Source organism: Tinamus guttatus, unplaced genomic scaffold (genome assembly GCF_059628265.1).
Source record: "Tinamus guttatus ecotype Peru unplaced genomic scaffold, ASM5962826v1 Tinamus_guttatus_pri_ptg001602l, whole genome shotgun sequence".
In the NCBI taxonomy this organism is placed as follows: Eukaryota; Metazoa; Chordata; class Aves; order Tinamiformes; family Tinamidae; genus Tinamus; species Tinamus guttatus.
In genome coordinates, this window is record NW_028290136.1 from 2,250,168 (window position 1) to 2,267,715 (window position 17,548).

The window sequence follows — 17,548 nt, forward strand, 5'->3', positions numbered from 1 at the left end:
TGTGTATATATATCTGTTCTTCAAACAGAATCATCAGAAAAGGCAAAGTGGCTGGGCTTGGGGAAGCTGCTCCGAACTGGAAGACGTGGCCTGTCTTTATGTAGGGCTTACCCTTGCTCACATACCAGTAACTGAAAAGCTGACAACCATTTAAACGTGTGCAGCAACTCTAATTGCAAGGAGCCCAAACTGAAACAAAATGAAAATGCATATATTTCATCTTTAAACTAATCTCTTCATGAAAGACTTTCCAATTACTCCATATCTGAAACATCACTGCTTTTTCCGTAGCTTTAATAGAAAAACAAAAGTCTAAATGGTTTGTAATAATATTCATCTAAGATGGACAAAGACATAAAGATATGTTGATTTAAACAGAGATTGTTGATTTAAACAACAATTTTACATATATGTTCACATTTTTATTGTTCCTCTTCTGAGAGACTGGGACATAAAAAGTAATGTGATTTCGTTTATTCAAGGAACACAGTGCAGCAGAATTGTTATATATTATATCTACAGATTACATGTACAGTATATATCAACTTCACTTAACAAAAGGAAATTATGTTTCAATATAAAAACTATTATAAAGAATAAATAAATATACATATGACTTGATAAATACTGTGCCAAGATTATGCAGATAATTCATATTTAATTCAGCAGTCCCATCGCCGCTAACAAATAATAGCGAATATAGCAATGCATGTTCTTTGCTATGATACACTTGTTTTATTTCCCTAAAATTTCCCAAAAATATATTTTCCAATGAACTTCACTCTAAGGCACTCACAGGTCATCAAAAATATTAGCATAGATTCTTGAAAATAAATTTAACTTATCTCATTTCCTCTCTCATTGCATTCTTTATCCTGAGAAAGAATCAAATGCCACTGCTGTGAGACAAATTAAGTTAGCAGAAGTTCTATCTTCCTATATCACTTTCTTGGCATGGGATAGGCTTGAAGGTCAGTTCAGTGTTCTCCATTAACACAAAATCATATCTGCAGAGTTGCAGCCTATAAAGCAGAAAAAATACACAGTAGAGAAAACAAATATAAAAACATTTTAGTATCCAAATTCTTAAACCTGCAGCATTTACCAGAGGCAGTCAATTCTCTTTTTCATTCTCTTTTTCAGTAAAGGTGCTAATAATTGTTTTCTTTTTAACTATTCCTGTTCTTGTTTTGGATAAAGGTGGCAGGACAAAATAAGTTGACTCATTTACTTCCCTCATGAAATGCATTTGGATTTGACTGACAAATTCAAAAGCTTTGGGGGAGAACTGACACCCGAATACCACACAAGTTACAAAAGTTTTCTTTTGTGAGTGAACAAGAGTGATTTATCTCAGAGACCAGAAGAAGAGTCTGAAAATGATATGTACCCTCTAGTACCTTCACATTCACACATCATCTGTGTGAAGAAAAGGTCAGTCCAGAAAACAATTCTGCCAGTGATATTCCTCAGACTCCCAATGCCTATGATTAACCCAGTGACAGAGATTGCTATTATCTTATCCTTGCACCTGTCCTCTGCTTTTTACGTAGTATTTTGTTGTATGAATAATTTGGAGATTTTATTCTAATATGGTTTAATGTTGATTATTCTGTATTTAACTAATTGCTGTAATTACATCTAACTAAGGTGAATATAGGTAGTCATAATTACAATGAGCAATTATGTAATTATACCAGCCACCGACATCGGAACACCTGCATTTAAATTAACTTCACGTGTTCACTTGCAGATTCAACACACACTTTTCTACCACTGTCTAAAAGCATCTAATGTGCTTACAAGTCTGTCAGATGATGAGGCTCTATAAGAACAACTCTAGTGGATCCTATATTAAAACAAATCAAGTGCATCTTACTTTAAAATCTTACTTAAAACTAACAAGAGTTCAGAACAAACAGGAATGAAAACTGAAAACCAGTCAGAGATGTGGACTGAAAGTGTTCAGGATTCGCTAAATTATTCAGCTGAAAGTCTTGAATCCTGATGGCCTTACACGCAATGAATCTTTTGACTTGTCACCATTGGGTTGGGAAAAAAAAATGCCAAATGAGTTAGAGCTTTGGCTATTTCTCATTGGCAGATGTTTTTTAAATAAAATCACACTAGTTCACCTGAGATCCTGAGACTTATGGCCTTCCATAAGTTAATAAAGTCTATTGCACACACATTTGGGAGTAGTATTTTGATTACTAAGTGTTCTATTTCTTCCTAAGGATATTAATGCATTTAGGAATATGCTATAAAAATCAACAGGGGCAAATACACATTTCTGAGGAAAGATGCTGCTCAGTTTAGTCAGTGTGCAACTTCCATACCTGATGAACACTTACCTTTCTGGGTTATTTAGAGATTTTAGCCTCATTTGGAGAATCCTGAGCTTATATTTTGGTCCTATTAAAGTCTTTGTAGAAAAGGTCAAGGAAATTCTCGATATTTTGTCAAGATCCTGGTAAAATCCAGTTAGTATTTTGACTCTTCTGTATTGCTGAAATGTTACAGCCTGACTAAAGAGAAATATTAATTTCTAGTCAGTGTTTCACTATGTGAGTAATATTAATTATTTTTATTAAGAACAGAAATCCGGTAAGATATATGGATTGAGAGCATTCAGAACAAGGACATCTAGAATCAAATTCAAACCAATGGCATGGGAGGATATGGCTAGCTTGCAAGTGGAGAGAAGCTCACTTCAGTGTGAGAAACACTGGCCTGTGGCTCTGAGCCATATAATCTCCAGAAAAAGGAACTGCAGAGAAGAATTAATAACTCCATGATACCCTCTAACGGAGTTAACAGGCCAGATGCAAGGTATATGGAACTCAAGAAATTAGTTATGTGAAGAGATAAAAAAAAAAAAAAAACACGTTTAGAGACAAAAAATGATTTACCTATCCATTTCCGATTCTACTGTCTTTCCGGCAAGATCTGTTATTTTCACTTTAATAAAACCTCTCCTAGTATTTTTATTCCAGGTAATGATATCCAATAAGTAGTTATACACTGCAAATAGAAATAGGAGGAAAAAAAATAGATTCAAGATATGATCTCAACAGGATACAGTCTTTATTACTTATTACAAGTACTCTCTGAATGATGAGTGTAACAGTGACTCATTACTTCAAAGTTACCACTCTAAACTGGGACAAGACTATTGACAAAAAGACAATTGTTGTCTACCAAACATCTACTTGGATTTCTATGTAAATAACTTCTATTTCCCCAAGTTCTTACAAGGAAAGGATTTGCATCAGAAAGCTACTCTCAGAATTAATGTGAAGAATTTGACCTGCCTAAGAAAAGTATGTAAAATCAAGCCCTGACTGACATCTTCAGATTTGGCCAGCTCCACAAAGCAGGGATAGTTTTGCTAAACTCTCGTATTATCCATAAAAGTAGTATTGCCACAAAACAGTCACAGTACATTGACAGGAAGAGGGGAGGAACAGCATTCACATAAGCTTTATGCACAGATGAAGTGCACAGTGAGCAGCTGAGCAGATTTATCCACAGGTAAAATTGAAGAGAAACATAATTCTGTGCTTTGCCTGCCCAGCCTGAGTAGTGGTAGCAGGACATGTCCTCCAACTACCCTTCTCTCAGAGCAGTTCAACCTGTTTGAACTGGACGTGTCATGGTTACTCGAAAAACTGTATGGGGTTGAAGGAGGAAGAGGACACAGAGGCTGATTGCTTTCCCAAGCTCTAGTCTCCTCTCTTGGGAGAGCTCACAGCCTCAGGAATCACATCGTGGCTTCCAGGGGCTGGCACCCTCCATGCAAGCAGACTACAGAAACATGTGTGCAGTTGAGCCTTCCCAGCTGGCAGCACAAGAGGGAGTTTGGTCTGTACTGCTAAGAAACCTTAACCTGGCCTTCTACTGTACTTCTCCAACCACCACTAATATTTTAATAACTCAGCTCTCCAGAGGGAATAGAGCTTTTATACTCAAATCAAATAAGCCAATTGAAATTTCTCTCTCTTTTTTTTTATACATATATTGCTTTTGAACATTCTCCTCTAAAAGATGAAGCCTCCTATGGGGCTTGTCCTGATCAGCTTTATAGTTTCACTTAGTTTAAATCTTCTGGTATATTCTTATTTCCTCATGTTTCAAACATCTAAGATTTAAGATAAAGTTTTAATTACTATATATCTTCTTTTTCAGACTGGTTTATTAGACTTAATTTTCTCCTTGAATTTGTATATTTTCCCTTAAGCTTATGCTGCCATTACAGCATTTCTTATTCCTCTCCATCTATCTCCTTCTATGTTTGAGAAAATTTCTCCTTCCTTTTCTGTCCACTGCCACCTCGCCAGGGACTATCATATATCATCACTATCATGTATCAGTGTGTTTTTCTGTCATAAAATTTCTGCCTGGGTGGACTTCTGATAAATACCCAAATATTAAGACTTGCCCAAGCAGGAGCAAAGCTCTGTTCTCCTTCTCATCCTCCACCACAGCATGAATATATAGGAGGTTTTTAAATTGTGCCGTAGGCTTTTCTATACAAGTCCTTTTCTCTCTATTCACACCAAGACTACTTCATCCTGGTGGTCACCGATGACCCTAGCACTAGCTTATGTAAAATCTATAAAACCTTTGTTAACCTCTCTTTGGCCATTTGAAATGTAACTAATGTAAAAGAAAGTGAGAGAGTAAGAAAAGTAAGTGTTGTGAGAAAGTGCACATTTATCACTATAACAACAAGAAATATTGAGTCACTGGCCAAAAACCTTGCCAAAATGATGGATAAAAGCTAATGGGAAAAGTTGATTTTCCTTGAATTCCCTGTAATCTCCCCACGCCACACATCAAAGAGCTTAAATATAACCAATTAGAGGAGTCCGCTAACATTCACTCATGGTGGTAAAATATGGCAATAGAAAGGGAAGCTGGATGAGAGTCTAAGCAGGACCTCCCCATGTCTAGGTAAATATTTAATCTGTTGTAGCTAACAGCTATACTAAAAGGGTTCATTCATATCCATAATAGTCACCTAAGTTTTCCCATCACTGTTTTCCTTAAGGAGAAATGGATCTATAATAGCTGCAGAAGCTTTAGTTCACTAAGGGGCACTCCTCTCTCCAGGGCGGAGCAAACAAATGTTTCTTCTCCTTCCTCCTTCAAGGCAATCTTCCTACACGTTTTTGCTCTCTGAAAATTGGCAGCAATGTTCCCATCATAGCAGGACTCTCTCAGTCCAGGCTTTGCCCTGTCACTTGACACTCATTTTCTGGCTGGCTTCCTTGGCAGCTCATCTTTCCTTATTTTTATGTAACGTTTCTTTTTCTCTCTTACTCAGTTCACTTATTGGGTAACTCTTCTGCCACAATCATTCTTCTCCTTCTCACAGCCTGCGAGCTGACAGCTGATGGTTTATTACGCCATTTTATAAAGCATGCAACAACAACTTCCTATTTTCAAATACAGACTTTCAGTCAAGATCAGCTAACAAATAACAACCATAACATTCTATAAAGAGTCTGTTTAGTACTTAGTCATGCACTTACTACAAAATGGGTCATGGTCCGAAGTATCAAAATAAGCTTTTGTTGGTAAATTATTTTGTATCAAGACTTCTTTCCACCTATCGGCATGATAACCTGAAATTCAAATTTTATATATTTCATTTCAGACATTCAGCAAAATCATGATATGCATATAATTACACAGAAGTAAGTCATCTAAAGTGATAGATTTGGCTTTAACTTTCTAAAAGATTGTGTGGGAAAGTAAATTATTAAGGAAAATGTAGGAACAACCTCAGTCTAATAGATTGTAGATATAGAATGTGGATATTATTTAATAAAAATGTTAAATCCTATTTAAACCTGCTAAACTCTTAGATGCAAGATAGAAAGTATTTTTTTCATGCAGTTTTATGTTTATTATCTTTTGGTCTTGATCTTGGGATAGTTCCAAGTATGTGAAAAAGGATGCTGTTTCTTCTCCTAGTTTTCAGGTTCAGCTGCCTGCCATTTCCTCATAGGTTTTATAGATATATATTTAAAAAAAATATAACAGCTGTTTGGACAAACATTTCTCTACCTCTAGGCCAGGCTTTCTGTGTCAATGCATCAGATATGCCTAATAACTATTCTAGGGAAGTCCTGGAATCTTTCTGCCCTATTGTGAGGTGCCATTATAGTGTCTTTTTATTATAAAATGGTATATATCTTTCAATTTCTTGCCTATTTCCAAACCTGATTCATCTACTATATGGTCTAAGGATGAAGACAAGGTATGAATTCAGAGTTAACTTCTATTTAAACTTCTGTTTAAACACTTGTTTTTTAAAGAAAGCATTACTAACTGGGAAATGTTCATACCATTGTAGCTATTTTCAATCTATCCCCAGATCCTCTCTAAAACAATAAAATGTCAAATTAAAAAAAAAAAAAGTATATTTCGAAAAAAACTTGACTCCAACAGAGGAGCAGAGTCAAAAACTCCATGAAGTTACAATGAACATTACTACTCCAAGTAAAAAAGCACAGTTATTCTACAGATGATACTGCATTGTGGAAGCCTACAGTGATGGACTAATTAGAAGCAGTTTCTCTGTGCAGAGAAAATTCACAGTGAATCTATTTCAGATTAGAAAGCCTAATAATCAAAGATTGGGAACATCCAATGCTTTTGTCCAACAGAAACATCTATAAAGTAGCCAAAATCTTAAACTTTAAATTATTTTAAACAGTATGCAGCTCTGTAAAGAATCTCTAACAAGAGACTACAGACCTCTGTAGTCATGGAAAGAACAAGTCTAAATTACTGAGAAAATCTCACTCAGGTCAGAGGAGATCCCATAAGTCTTACCCAGTACAGGACAGGACATTGGATGAAAAGCCTTACAATCGACACATTGTCCTCTCTTGTAATCAAAGTATGAGTCACAAGGATATGCCGTTATGTTGCACCCGCTTTTCAAGGATGATAGGAAGAGGTAGACAGATCTCTGATGATCACATTTAAAAAAATGAAATCCTTTAGGGAAAAAATATACAAAGAACATACACTATTTTTACTTCTGGAGAGAACAGATGTTATCCAACTAACCCTGTTTAACTTAGTCATTTTTAGTCAGCCATGTTTTTATTCTCTGGTTAGTTGACCATCAACAGTTGCATGTGATTTATTTCACTTTAAGTCTTTGAAAGTGTAAGAAATGGAGGGATATACACAAAAAGAAGAAACTGACGACTATTTAGAATGTACAGATACCAAGAAAAGTCTACAGGGTTTTATATGCTAGAAATAGTCTACTAAATCCTATCAAATTTACAGAATTACAGTGAAACTGAGTTAAAGGCTGAATTAAAATAGGCTTTATTGAATCTCTAACCAAGTTCTTAAGTAAAAAATAAAAAAGGAAAAAGAAATCCCGCACATCTAGCTCAATATAAACATAGAAACATAGAAAAATAATGATTATTATATGCAGACTATATATATATATAAGAACAATAATGGTGTAATGGGATGTGTGTACTTACAAGAAGATTTTTATTAAAAAGAAAAGTCATTTTTCTTTGTTATTTCTCATTTGCTGAATGGGCATGGAAAAGAAAGAATACAATACCCTAGCCCTCATAAAACTGAACATGTGTGAGTTGAGTTTGCTTTTTTTTCACTTGCTTTCAGACTCTTTTCCTAATAACAGAAAACATTTTTATTTACCGCTGAATACTGTGTTTGGACAACCAGGCTGATCCATTCCTCCATTTGGATAGAAATCGATGGTTCCTAAAGGTTGCCTGAAACCTAGTGCTGAAGTAAAAACATACATCAAAAGCACATAAATAGAATTGTCCAATGAATAATTTGTCATTACACAGAAATCTTACAGAAAATTTTTGCGGATATACTCTTTTGTTCTGTAAAAAGGACGTATACAAATCTGTGCATTATATGGGCACAAAAGAGAATCAATATAATAGAAAACACTGACAATTTCATGTTGCAGTTGAGTTACTTGCACTAAGAAATTTATGAAATGCATGTCCTGTCTAGCAAGCAAAGTTCTGTCCCAACATATAGTTCATTTATAACTCATTTTTTCACCAGATGCCGGATTTTGAGTTACACTAATGAAAACAATAAATTATAATAAGGTAGGAAAAGAAAACATATTTGCCTTGTAAAAAACAATGACTTATTTCAGCAGCATTTAATCCAAATAGACATACCTTCCTTTTTAACACATTATCTTAATCCACATACGGATTAAGGAAAATTGGATATGGACAAAGGAAATGCTAAACACTTAATATAAATTTGTACAGAAAAAAACCCTAAGTTTTAGTCTTTTGGAAAAAAAATATAAAACTACACAAATAATGGGGCAAGTGGTACCTTTGAAATGTTTACTTATGTTTTTTTGTTAAAAAAAAAGATGGATTACTGTTTGGACAGACGAGCAGATTTCCACAATCTTCATTTTAACCTTACAGTAATATGACTCTATACAGAATATAAGCAATGGATTTGTACAGAGTAGTCCTATGATACAGCTGACACTAGATATCTTGGAAGGGAACTATATATAAGTAAGAATATCTTAAATTAATGCAATAGATAATTTGTTAATTAATTTGAAGACTTCTTTTGTTCTTATTCATAATGCATATAATAAAACAAACAGGATAAACAACTGCTGAAATCTCTACTGTCACATTACATTAAATGGATTTAGGAATATATAGCTGCTACCAGCACCTGTAGCTGGTTATTCGAAATGAAAATTGTTATTTCTTTATTTTTAGGTTCAGTCATGAAATTGAACTTACTCAATAAGAGCGCTTCTCATGTCAGAGGTGAATGAAATGGCCAATTATGCTAAATTAGCATAATTAGCAATGTTTCTTGAAGAATAGGTATGATTAGGTTCAATATGATGTCAACCATATAGATGAAACCACTTGGAACCAATATCACAGATACCCTGCTGATTCACAGAATACACCACTGCAATACTGTTTGCAAGCTCCTGAATTACCTTATCCTTTCCTTTCCTATCATTCCTCCATTTAAAATAGCAAAATTAAAGCTATGTCATTACCATCGATATCCGTATGAATTACATCAATAAATTGTGCATCAGTGTAATACAGTCTCCCTTCTGGTGGTTTCTGAGAGAACAAAGGACCTGCAGGATCAAGACCTGAAAGAAAACAATGCTAACATTACAAATCCAGGGGTCTGTTTCTACAGCCCTCTACAAGACCAGCATTCACAGCAATTCACCCATTTTCCTGGAGTATGAAAATAAGAACAGATAAATTGCACAGTTGTTCTCAAAATTCCATTCTTCAACTTACTAGGCAAGTATTGTTCCTACTGCAAGACCGGTATCTTTGAATTTCTCTCCCTGTTTTCCAGAAAAGCTTTAAGGCAACAGCACTAAAGATCAAGTCAGGAGAATTCATCTTGCCTTTTTTTTTCCCGTGCAGAAAATAGCATACCTATTATGTGCTTCGTAAGCACACAATCCACAGTGTAACTACTCTCACCATCAGTACCCAAGATGTCTTATCTCTGACACTGCTGAAGTTATGAGCCTTGTGTTTTTGGACTACTCACTCTTCGTTTTTATTTATCAATATTTATAACTATAGGAAGGTGGTTAAAACTTTTAATGCAATTCCATTTACCTTTGAGCATCTGAGTCCAGAAATGATATCGATCTGCTAACTCCCAATCATTGCAAGAAGTTAAAAAGGCCACAAGCCTGCTAACCTAATACTGGCAGCAAGCCTGCCCCAGTATCTGAAGCCCACAAGCTCAAAGAATTCAATACAGTGGAAATGAGTCTTCCAATTAAAGGAATATAATTGGAGCCTATTACAGTCCTAGAAAATACCCTGACCATATCATTTTACTAAAGGGAAAGAGTCTCTAATTCCCTTTTTTAAGACTAACTCCTATTACATTTTGGAAAACAACAACAAACTTCAGTTAATAATCTGAAGAGAGGGTTAGGGATATGAATCTCAAGCAGAGATAGGCCTGAGGACAGCTGCTTTCATAAATCCTGAGTATCAGGATCCTGGAGTCACCACATAACAGCATTTTCTGTTAGTCAGCTTAGCCAGTTGTTTTTTCTCAACACGCTGACTACTTGAGTAGGACCTTGCACTTGGCCTTGTTGAATTGCATGAGGTTTTTCACTGTTCAGTTGTCTAGTCTGTCCAGGTCCCTCTGGATGGCAGTGCAGCCTTCTGGGGTATCAGCTATTCCTCCCAGTTTGGTATCATCAGCAAACTTGCTGAGGGAGCACTCTGTGCCTTCATCCAGGTCATTGATGAATAAATTGAACAGGACTGGACCGAGGACTGGTCCTTGTGCCCAAAATCTATGCTCTAGGAACTTTCAAATATGCCTTTGGAAGAAACTGATTTTCTCTACTAACTATGTAAAGAATTTGCATAGCATGTCACTTAAGTGGCATCTGAATTTAGCATTCAATTTTCACTCAAAGGATTAGAAGAAAACAGTTTGGAAAATTTTGGCTTTGACTTATTACGTCCTCATATCAGACTCTCACCATTTTTGGAACTTATATCAGGGATACCTTTTCACCTTGTATGTTACTACATAACCATTTCTTATTTGTTGATATTTCAATACCAGCGTCTGTGTTTTGCAGCTATGAGAACAAGTCAAGGTATTTTAGAAGACATGCCAGGATTGAAAGCCTTACCTGTAATTCTGCCAAGTCTGCCATTATACTTCTTGCCAACAAAACCAGCTATATGAGCCCCAAGGCTAATTCCAATTATGTGTACAGAGTCAAGAGAAGCTCCATCGGCCTAGCAGGAAAAAAAAAGGGGGGGGGATGACTGATCTCTAGCGTGACAAGCAGTTTGCAACATGGTTAATTGAACAGGTCTACCCAGTCACTAGACTGATTTAGTTTTCCTTTTTTGTCAGTACTCTATGTTATCTATCTAACTAACTTTAAAACATATTCTGTACTAACTATATAGTGTAGTAATTATGATTTTTTTTACTAGTTAAAAATGTAAAAGGGAAGCCTGAGTATCATTTCTTCCAAACTGTCGTGTAAGTCTACTTGAACACGGAGAACACCAGGAGGGAAGAGTTTCATCAGAACACAAAAGATGAACCAAAACTATGAATTGTCAAGGGGAAGGGAATTTCCCCTACGCCTGATTTTCAACCCTCTCCTCTCAAAAAAAGAAAAAAAAAAAAAAAAAAGTAATACTATTAACACTTATACCTTGGAACATCTGCATAGGGCAGACAAACACCTGCTGGCCGGAAAGCCTTAGCACTCTACAAAGGAAGCAGTATTTTTAAATCTTCTGAGGAACTCTGAGTTAGAATCAATGCACCTATTTATGTACTCTCAAAATTAATTAACAAACAGCTCACAGGTATCAAACTGATAAGTCATGGGATACAACACCCTTCTCCACTATCATTTTGCTGGCTCACACAGTAAGATCAGCAAGATCTACGTATGCATAGGTCAGATAGATAGCCTCTGCGGCCACTGTTTTACCAGATGGGGTGCGTGACAGGCAACCAACCAGAAAGTTACATAAGGGAATTTGCAAAATACACCTTTCTATCCCAGTCTGGGTAGGGAATTGTATCTTAGAATGTATGTAATACTATTTTTTATTGCTCCATATTAATAAATATACTACTACAGTTATGAATGGTTGTCATTATTTCTGATCCCAGAGGACAGATTCTGAGAACTATCTCTCCTTTCACCTCATTCTTTCTCAAAATGTTGTTTTCCCTTTCTCAAATTCTATATGAATAATTTCTTACTATAGGACATTTAAATTTTCTAAGAGCATCTGGAAGTGCTGAGAATGGAAGAAAAAGTAAGTGATAAATCTAATTATGGAGTAAATAAAATGATCAAACTTTTCCTTCCTTTTTAAACAATAAATGTAAAGGCCAGTTAAGACCCTGGAATCAACAATTTTTTCAATGACTACCTGTAATTTTGCAACAAATATTTATATATCACTATAAGATTTTCATTGAAAATCTTTAGTTATGTTAATTTTACATTCAAGAGTTCTTGTAACATCTTAATGCTGCATCATATTCGAGTATCTCCTTTCACCTCCCACTGATGCACCAGCATTTTTCAGGAGACATGAAACTCTTCAATGGCCAAAGAAATTACATGCAGTGCAGTCTCAGACATATTTCAATAAAATGACAAAAATCATTATTTATTTCAGAGAGAGGGAAGTAAGAACTTAGGTGAAGTTAAGATGTGCAAAAGCTGCATAAAAAGTTAATTGGCAAGAGATTGGTAAGACAAGTCCATGGATGTTGTTCGCTGTGCTTCTCTTCAGATATCACTCTAAACATTCATTCCCACTCAAACTATGCCATTTAAACTTATATGACTGATATAGATTATATGACTGATATAGCTGATATACCTTACCAGCATCTGGTCAATATAGTTCTTCAGTATTTTTGCAACTTTCCTGGTGTTTTCAACAGCAGTGTTATAATTAAAAGTTGTAGCACCACGATTCCAATCAACTATAATGAGGTTAATATCCTCTGAAGTTAGTAAAAGGGTCTTTATGTCACCTAGCCATACTGGTGAAGATCCTGTTGGTCTGAAGCCATGAACAACAAAGACAATTTTCTTGGAGGTATTAAGATATTCGGATGCTGTAACATTGTGTTCATTTAGTTTCTCTGAGCAATCTGGATTTTCCCTTGTGCTTAAGAGTAGTTGGACTTCAAGATTTGTTCCAGCCAAAGCATTGCCTATATTAAGATCTGTAAATTCAGGACACTTTTTCTCCTCATCTGAAAAAGATGAAAATGTTAGATAGTCATTCAATGAGTTAGACTACATGAAAGGCCACCTGTTAATTTTTATCTCCAAATTTATCCATAATGGATAAATATCCATAAAGGAATGAAGAATTTCCTTTTTATCCACCCTAGACCTTTGGAGCAAGGGGCTGGAATGTGTGCTGACCAATGGCGAGCCATGGTTCAACCAATGGTGCTGCAATTTTCACTATGCTTCCCTGAACCAGCCAAATACGAAATATATGTAATTATTTCTGAATCATTTATTTTCTCTGTAACAAATGCACAGTAGCAGTCAGTATCAATAAGTTCCTTAGCTTAGCCCTCCAATTTTAGGTTCTCAGACTTTTTTCACAATTAATGTGCATTGTATAAGCAGGAACACAGTTGAGGCTGTTTCTTCCTCTTTCAGCTGCGGTGGTTGAGTTGCTCATTCTTAGGCTTTCTTGTTCGACCTAGCAGTAAGAAACCACAGTTGTATAAAAGTGTGGAAAAATCCAGAACCGTCCCCTATTTTGGATCACCATAATAAGGACACCATTACCAAGAAACAAAGAGATAGCAGACAAAGAATTCTGCTCTGAGTTCGGAAAAAAAAAAAAAAATGAAAATCTGTCAGATGAAGCAGCATTTAATACTTATGTGCTCAGAAAATTATGGTACAACAGGACAAAAGGATGGAGATTTTCAAAACAGTCTAAAAATACTGAATTCTTCCCCTGCATGGCTATTAATATTAAAAGTAAATGCTTTAAAATGTATCCTTTGACAAGTAAGGTCATACTGTGTGGAAAGTGACCTCAGGATCTTGGGTACAATCCAGTGCCTGTCACAGATTTTTTTTTTAATGACCTCTTCATATTCTCAATGATTCGAGGTATTTTACGATCAAATAATATCAGGCCAATCTCTTGACTTCTAGTGGGCTCTAGTACTTTACAGAAAGGTCTTGACTGATATTTGAAGGCACCTTTCACAATTTTATTGTCATTAACAGTTGCATAAATGAAGAGTTGGTCAGCTGCTGGAAAACTGAGATAATAGTTCCTATTCTGTTCCTAAAAAGAAAGTAAAAAAGAAATAAGTAAACTGCTCTGAATTTCTTAGAATTATAAGAGAAGTAGTTTAAGCACTTCTTCATTTCCCAGCAATGTTACCAATATGGGGAAGACAATTAAAAAAGAAACAGACAGAACCAGGTCCTTCACATTATCAAATCTAAGAGATAAAGTCCTCAGCAGTTTCTAAAATCTTGCAAGGAAAGCACAAAAGTATTCAAATCTTCCTTTGAAGCTGGACGCATACCAAGGTTAGACCTAAATATCAAACCCACATAGAAAAAGCGATATTGGCAAATCGGAATAGGGTTGAAAGGATTATTAGAACTTCCTACCCCAACTCAACCAGAGAGGTTTCATGCCTATCCTTACCTGATCATAAATGATGAGAAGTTAGAATTCTCCATATTAAAAAAAATCGCAGTTCTCCTCATTTGCATGTTGAATAATTTAAGTAATGTTTACATGATTACTGAACAGTTTATTAACTAGATACTGATATAAGAAAACTAAAGGATACAGTTGCTTTGATGACATTTATCAAAAAAAATGCAATTACTTTGAATATAGTAGAAACAGTATTCAAAAACTTGGCAAAATGTCATGCACCTGACAAGATACTGAGTTATTAACAAAATGTGACATATTTAATCTCCAGGTTGTATATAATAAGATGATAAAATCAATAAATATTATTTAAAAACACCATACACAGAACTAAATGCTAAAAAACAGTCAGTTAATTACATTTTCACTATTCAGATTCATAGCTACAACATGAAAGTCTTTTTAATTTTGCATAATACTCTTCTTACTCTGGAAAATCCAAATTTAACCACAGAAGCTTATACTAATACTAACATATAAAAAGACATGCTAATATTGTACTGCATTTACTAATACTGTAAACATTGAAGTGTTCCTTCATACTGATTTGAATGTTTTGATTAGTTATCATAACATTTATTTGGTAGAAATAAGATTTTTTTTCCTAAAGTCAATGGAATTAAGCTGATATAAAACAGAGACAAAGTCTACTCCACTGATGTGAAATATCTATCACAAGGGAAATATTTTAACCAGTGAAATCTAGTTACTAGCTGGGAAATTTCACAGGAAAAACATATTTACCTATGGCTGTTAAATGGCAGCAGAATTATTATTTGAAAAATAGATAAAGGAAAAAATGATGATTTCTATACTGTGCTAATACATAAGTGCAATAAACATAGCAATGAACTAGTGCTTTGATTTGTTTAGCAACAAAACATCAAGAGGAAGTTTTTCAAACCCTTATTTCTGGTTGGTTATTGGAATGAATACTCAACTGCCCTCTGTACATTCTTGTGAGAGTACTCACATATACTTTTCTGCATAGGTTGAAAATATAAATACATTTTGAGTTGTTATATATAAAGTTCAGTCCAGTTAATATCTAACTTCAATTTTTTTCTGCATGTTTATGATCATCCTTATTTAGTAGCTCGGTTCTGTGGCTGAAGAGGGGAGAATTTTAAACATACACAGACGACTTTGTCCCTAAATTTTGTTATTTAAAGTATAATAGATACTTGAAAAGTTGTCAGCTTTTAAGGTTGGCCCAGTCAGCAATGAACAATTTCAAATCCAAATGAACATATTAAAACTATTTCACAATTTCCTCTTTACTTAGTACAAAGTGCACATACCTGTATGTGTGTCTGTACAAAGTACAACAGATAAAGTTCCAGGCTTTGTTCTATTTACTTTAAAATGAAAATATTTGGCTCAGTTTCAAAGCAATCAAATTCTCTTTAAGAATCAACTGTTCCATCAGGCATAATTCACAGGATTTAATCTTTTGGCCAAATTACATGAAGAAATATTAGCTTTCCATGCTTGAATAAAGACAAGAGACTATACCACAAAGAGTAAGCTAATGGTTTTCTTACCTGATTTCACCCAGCACATCAGACAGACGAAGAAACACAATTTCAACATGTGGAAATGGAGAAAAGCAATACGTAGCACCCACAAACAACTCTAGACTACTCTAGACTACACTCTACAGCATGCTAGATTTCTAACTTAAGTGAATGCCACTGACAAAGTAGGTGGAAGGTAGAGTAGGAAGCAGAAAGCAAAACTGCATTCAAGCTTCTGCAATTCATGACTCCTCCTATTGAATGACTTCAGTAGGTAGGGTGGTTTCTGGACTTTCAGGGTTGGGATTTTTTAAAATCTATTTCCCTCTCTCTTTGACAATCACCAGATTAACACGTGAGTAAGGCTCACTCTGTATATTACCAACAACTCTGTTACCTGTGTGAGACTTAGAGTAACTAGCTGTACCTCACCTTAGGGATCCACCATGCGGCTCGTTTCAAAAGTGTCACTAAATTGGTGTCCTGTGGAACCTGGAATTAAGAGATATTGAGATCGGCATAGGAAATTTGCAATAAAAGTCATATATGCTATGGAACCATTTCTTTGTAAGAATTTGAGAATTATTCTGAGAACTCTATGTCCATGGTTTAATATGCATACAAAATAATTTTCTGAGCTTTCTAAAAAGTGACTCTAATTTAAAACTAGAGCACATCTGGGAAAGTATATGGGAGAGAGATGGAGTTTACAGGCCCAGGATTACGATTCTCACTCAGACACTGGCTTGCTGGGTATTCCGAGTATGTCACTTAACTTCATTCTCTTTGTGTCCCCAACTGTAAAACAAATGAAGAAACATCTATCTCTGTGAAACTCATTTCTTTACAAATCAATTCACCAGATAAATATAACAGGACAAGCTAAACTTTCTTGGAGTTCATTGGTAAGGCAAAGAGGCAGATAAACTCTACATTATCCCAGTTAGAAGACTGAACACTTGGTCGGTTTACCTATATCTGGCTCAACTACTTCCACTGTAGAGGGAAAAATAAAAATAAAAATAAAAATAAAAATAAAAATAAAAATAAAAATAAAAATAAAAAGTGACACCAGAACCACTTAGATGTGATGCAGAAGCATGCCGGACATGCCAGAGATGTTTCCTAGATGGTGGATTTTTCACAGGTATGATCTGGGTTTCCTTCTTTTCTTTCCACAATCAGTAACAGGGGCTTTTCATTATTTACTTCTAAGTCATCCATCTTTATAGCTAGCTTTGTGTTCCTGGAGGCTCGGCAAAATTGTGCAATAAAGGTTTCTGCAGGTGATAACCTTTAGGGAATTTATTTAAAGTCTTTCCCCCTTGAATTCAATAATAAGCAGAAGACAATGCAGTCTGACTACTCACATGCAAACGGCCTCTGCTTAACCAGTAACTTTAGTTTAGTTTAGTTTTGTTTTCCATTCTCAGAATTGTCATCCTATTCTCATTGAAACACATTAAGGCAATGTTATTTTTTGCAAACCCTCTTTATTCCACATCTTAGACTATACTACTGTTATGAAAGCAGAGACATATTGATGTAAAGTATTTCTTAGAACAAGTAACAGTATAGTTTGTGCTACGTATAGTTACATGATGTTACATCAAATGAAAACTGAGTGCATTCAGGCAACTATCAATTAGGCAGCCTCAGTGTGCAGGCTTCACAAGTTAAGGATGGGAAACTCAGCACCAGTGAAAATGCTCCGTACTAGAAAATACTGGA

At 35.1% G+C, this 17,548-nt stretch overlaps 1 protein-coding gene across 1 annotated transcript; it reads right to left on the minus strand.

The window, feature by feature from the left end:
* Window positions 1–859: 859 nt before the first annotated feature.
* On the minus strand, window positions 860–15,917 carry LIPI (lipase I). The gene is made up of 10 exons (XM_010227377.2): window positions 15,845–15,917; window positions 12,470–12,846; window positions 10,730–10,838; window positions 9,089–9,190; window positions 7,708–7,797; window positions 6,847–7,014; window positions 5,538–5,630; window positions 2,913–3,024; window positions 2,355–2,528; window positions 860–1,022 (listed from the first exon to the last, which is right to left on the minus strand). The coding sequence occupies exons 1-10, from the start codon at window positions 15,891–15,893 to the stop codon at window positions 929–931; spliced, it is 1,368 nt and encodes a 455-aa protein (XP_010225679.2). The 5' UTR covers window positions 15,894–15,917; the 3' UTR covers window positions 860–928.
* Window positions 15,918–17,548: the final 1,631 nt, after the last annotated feature.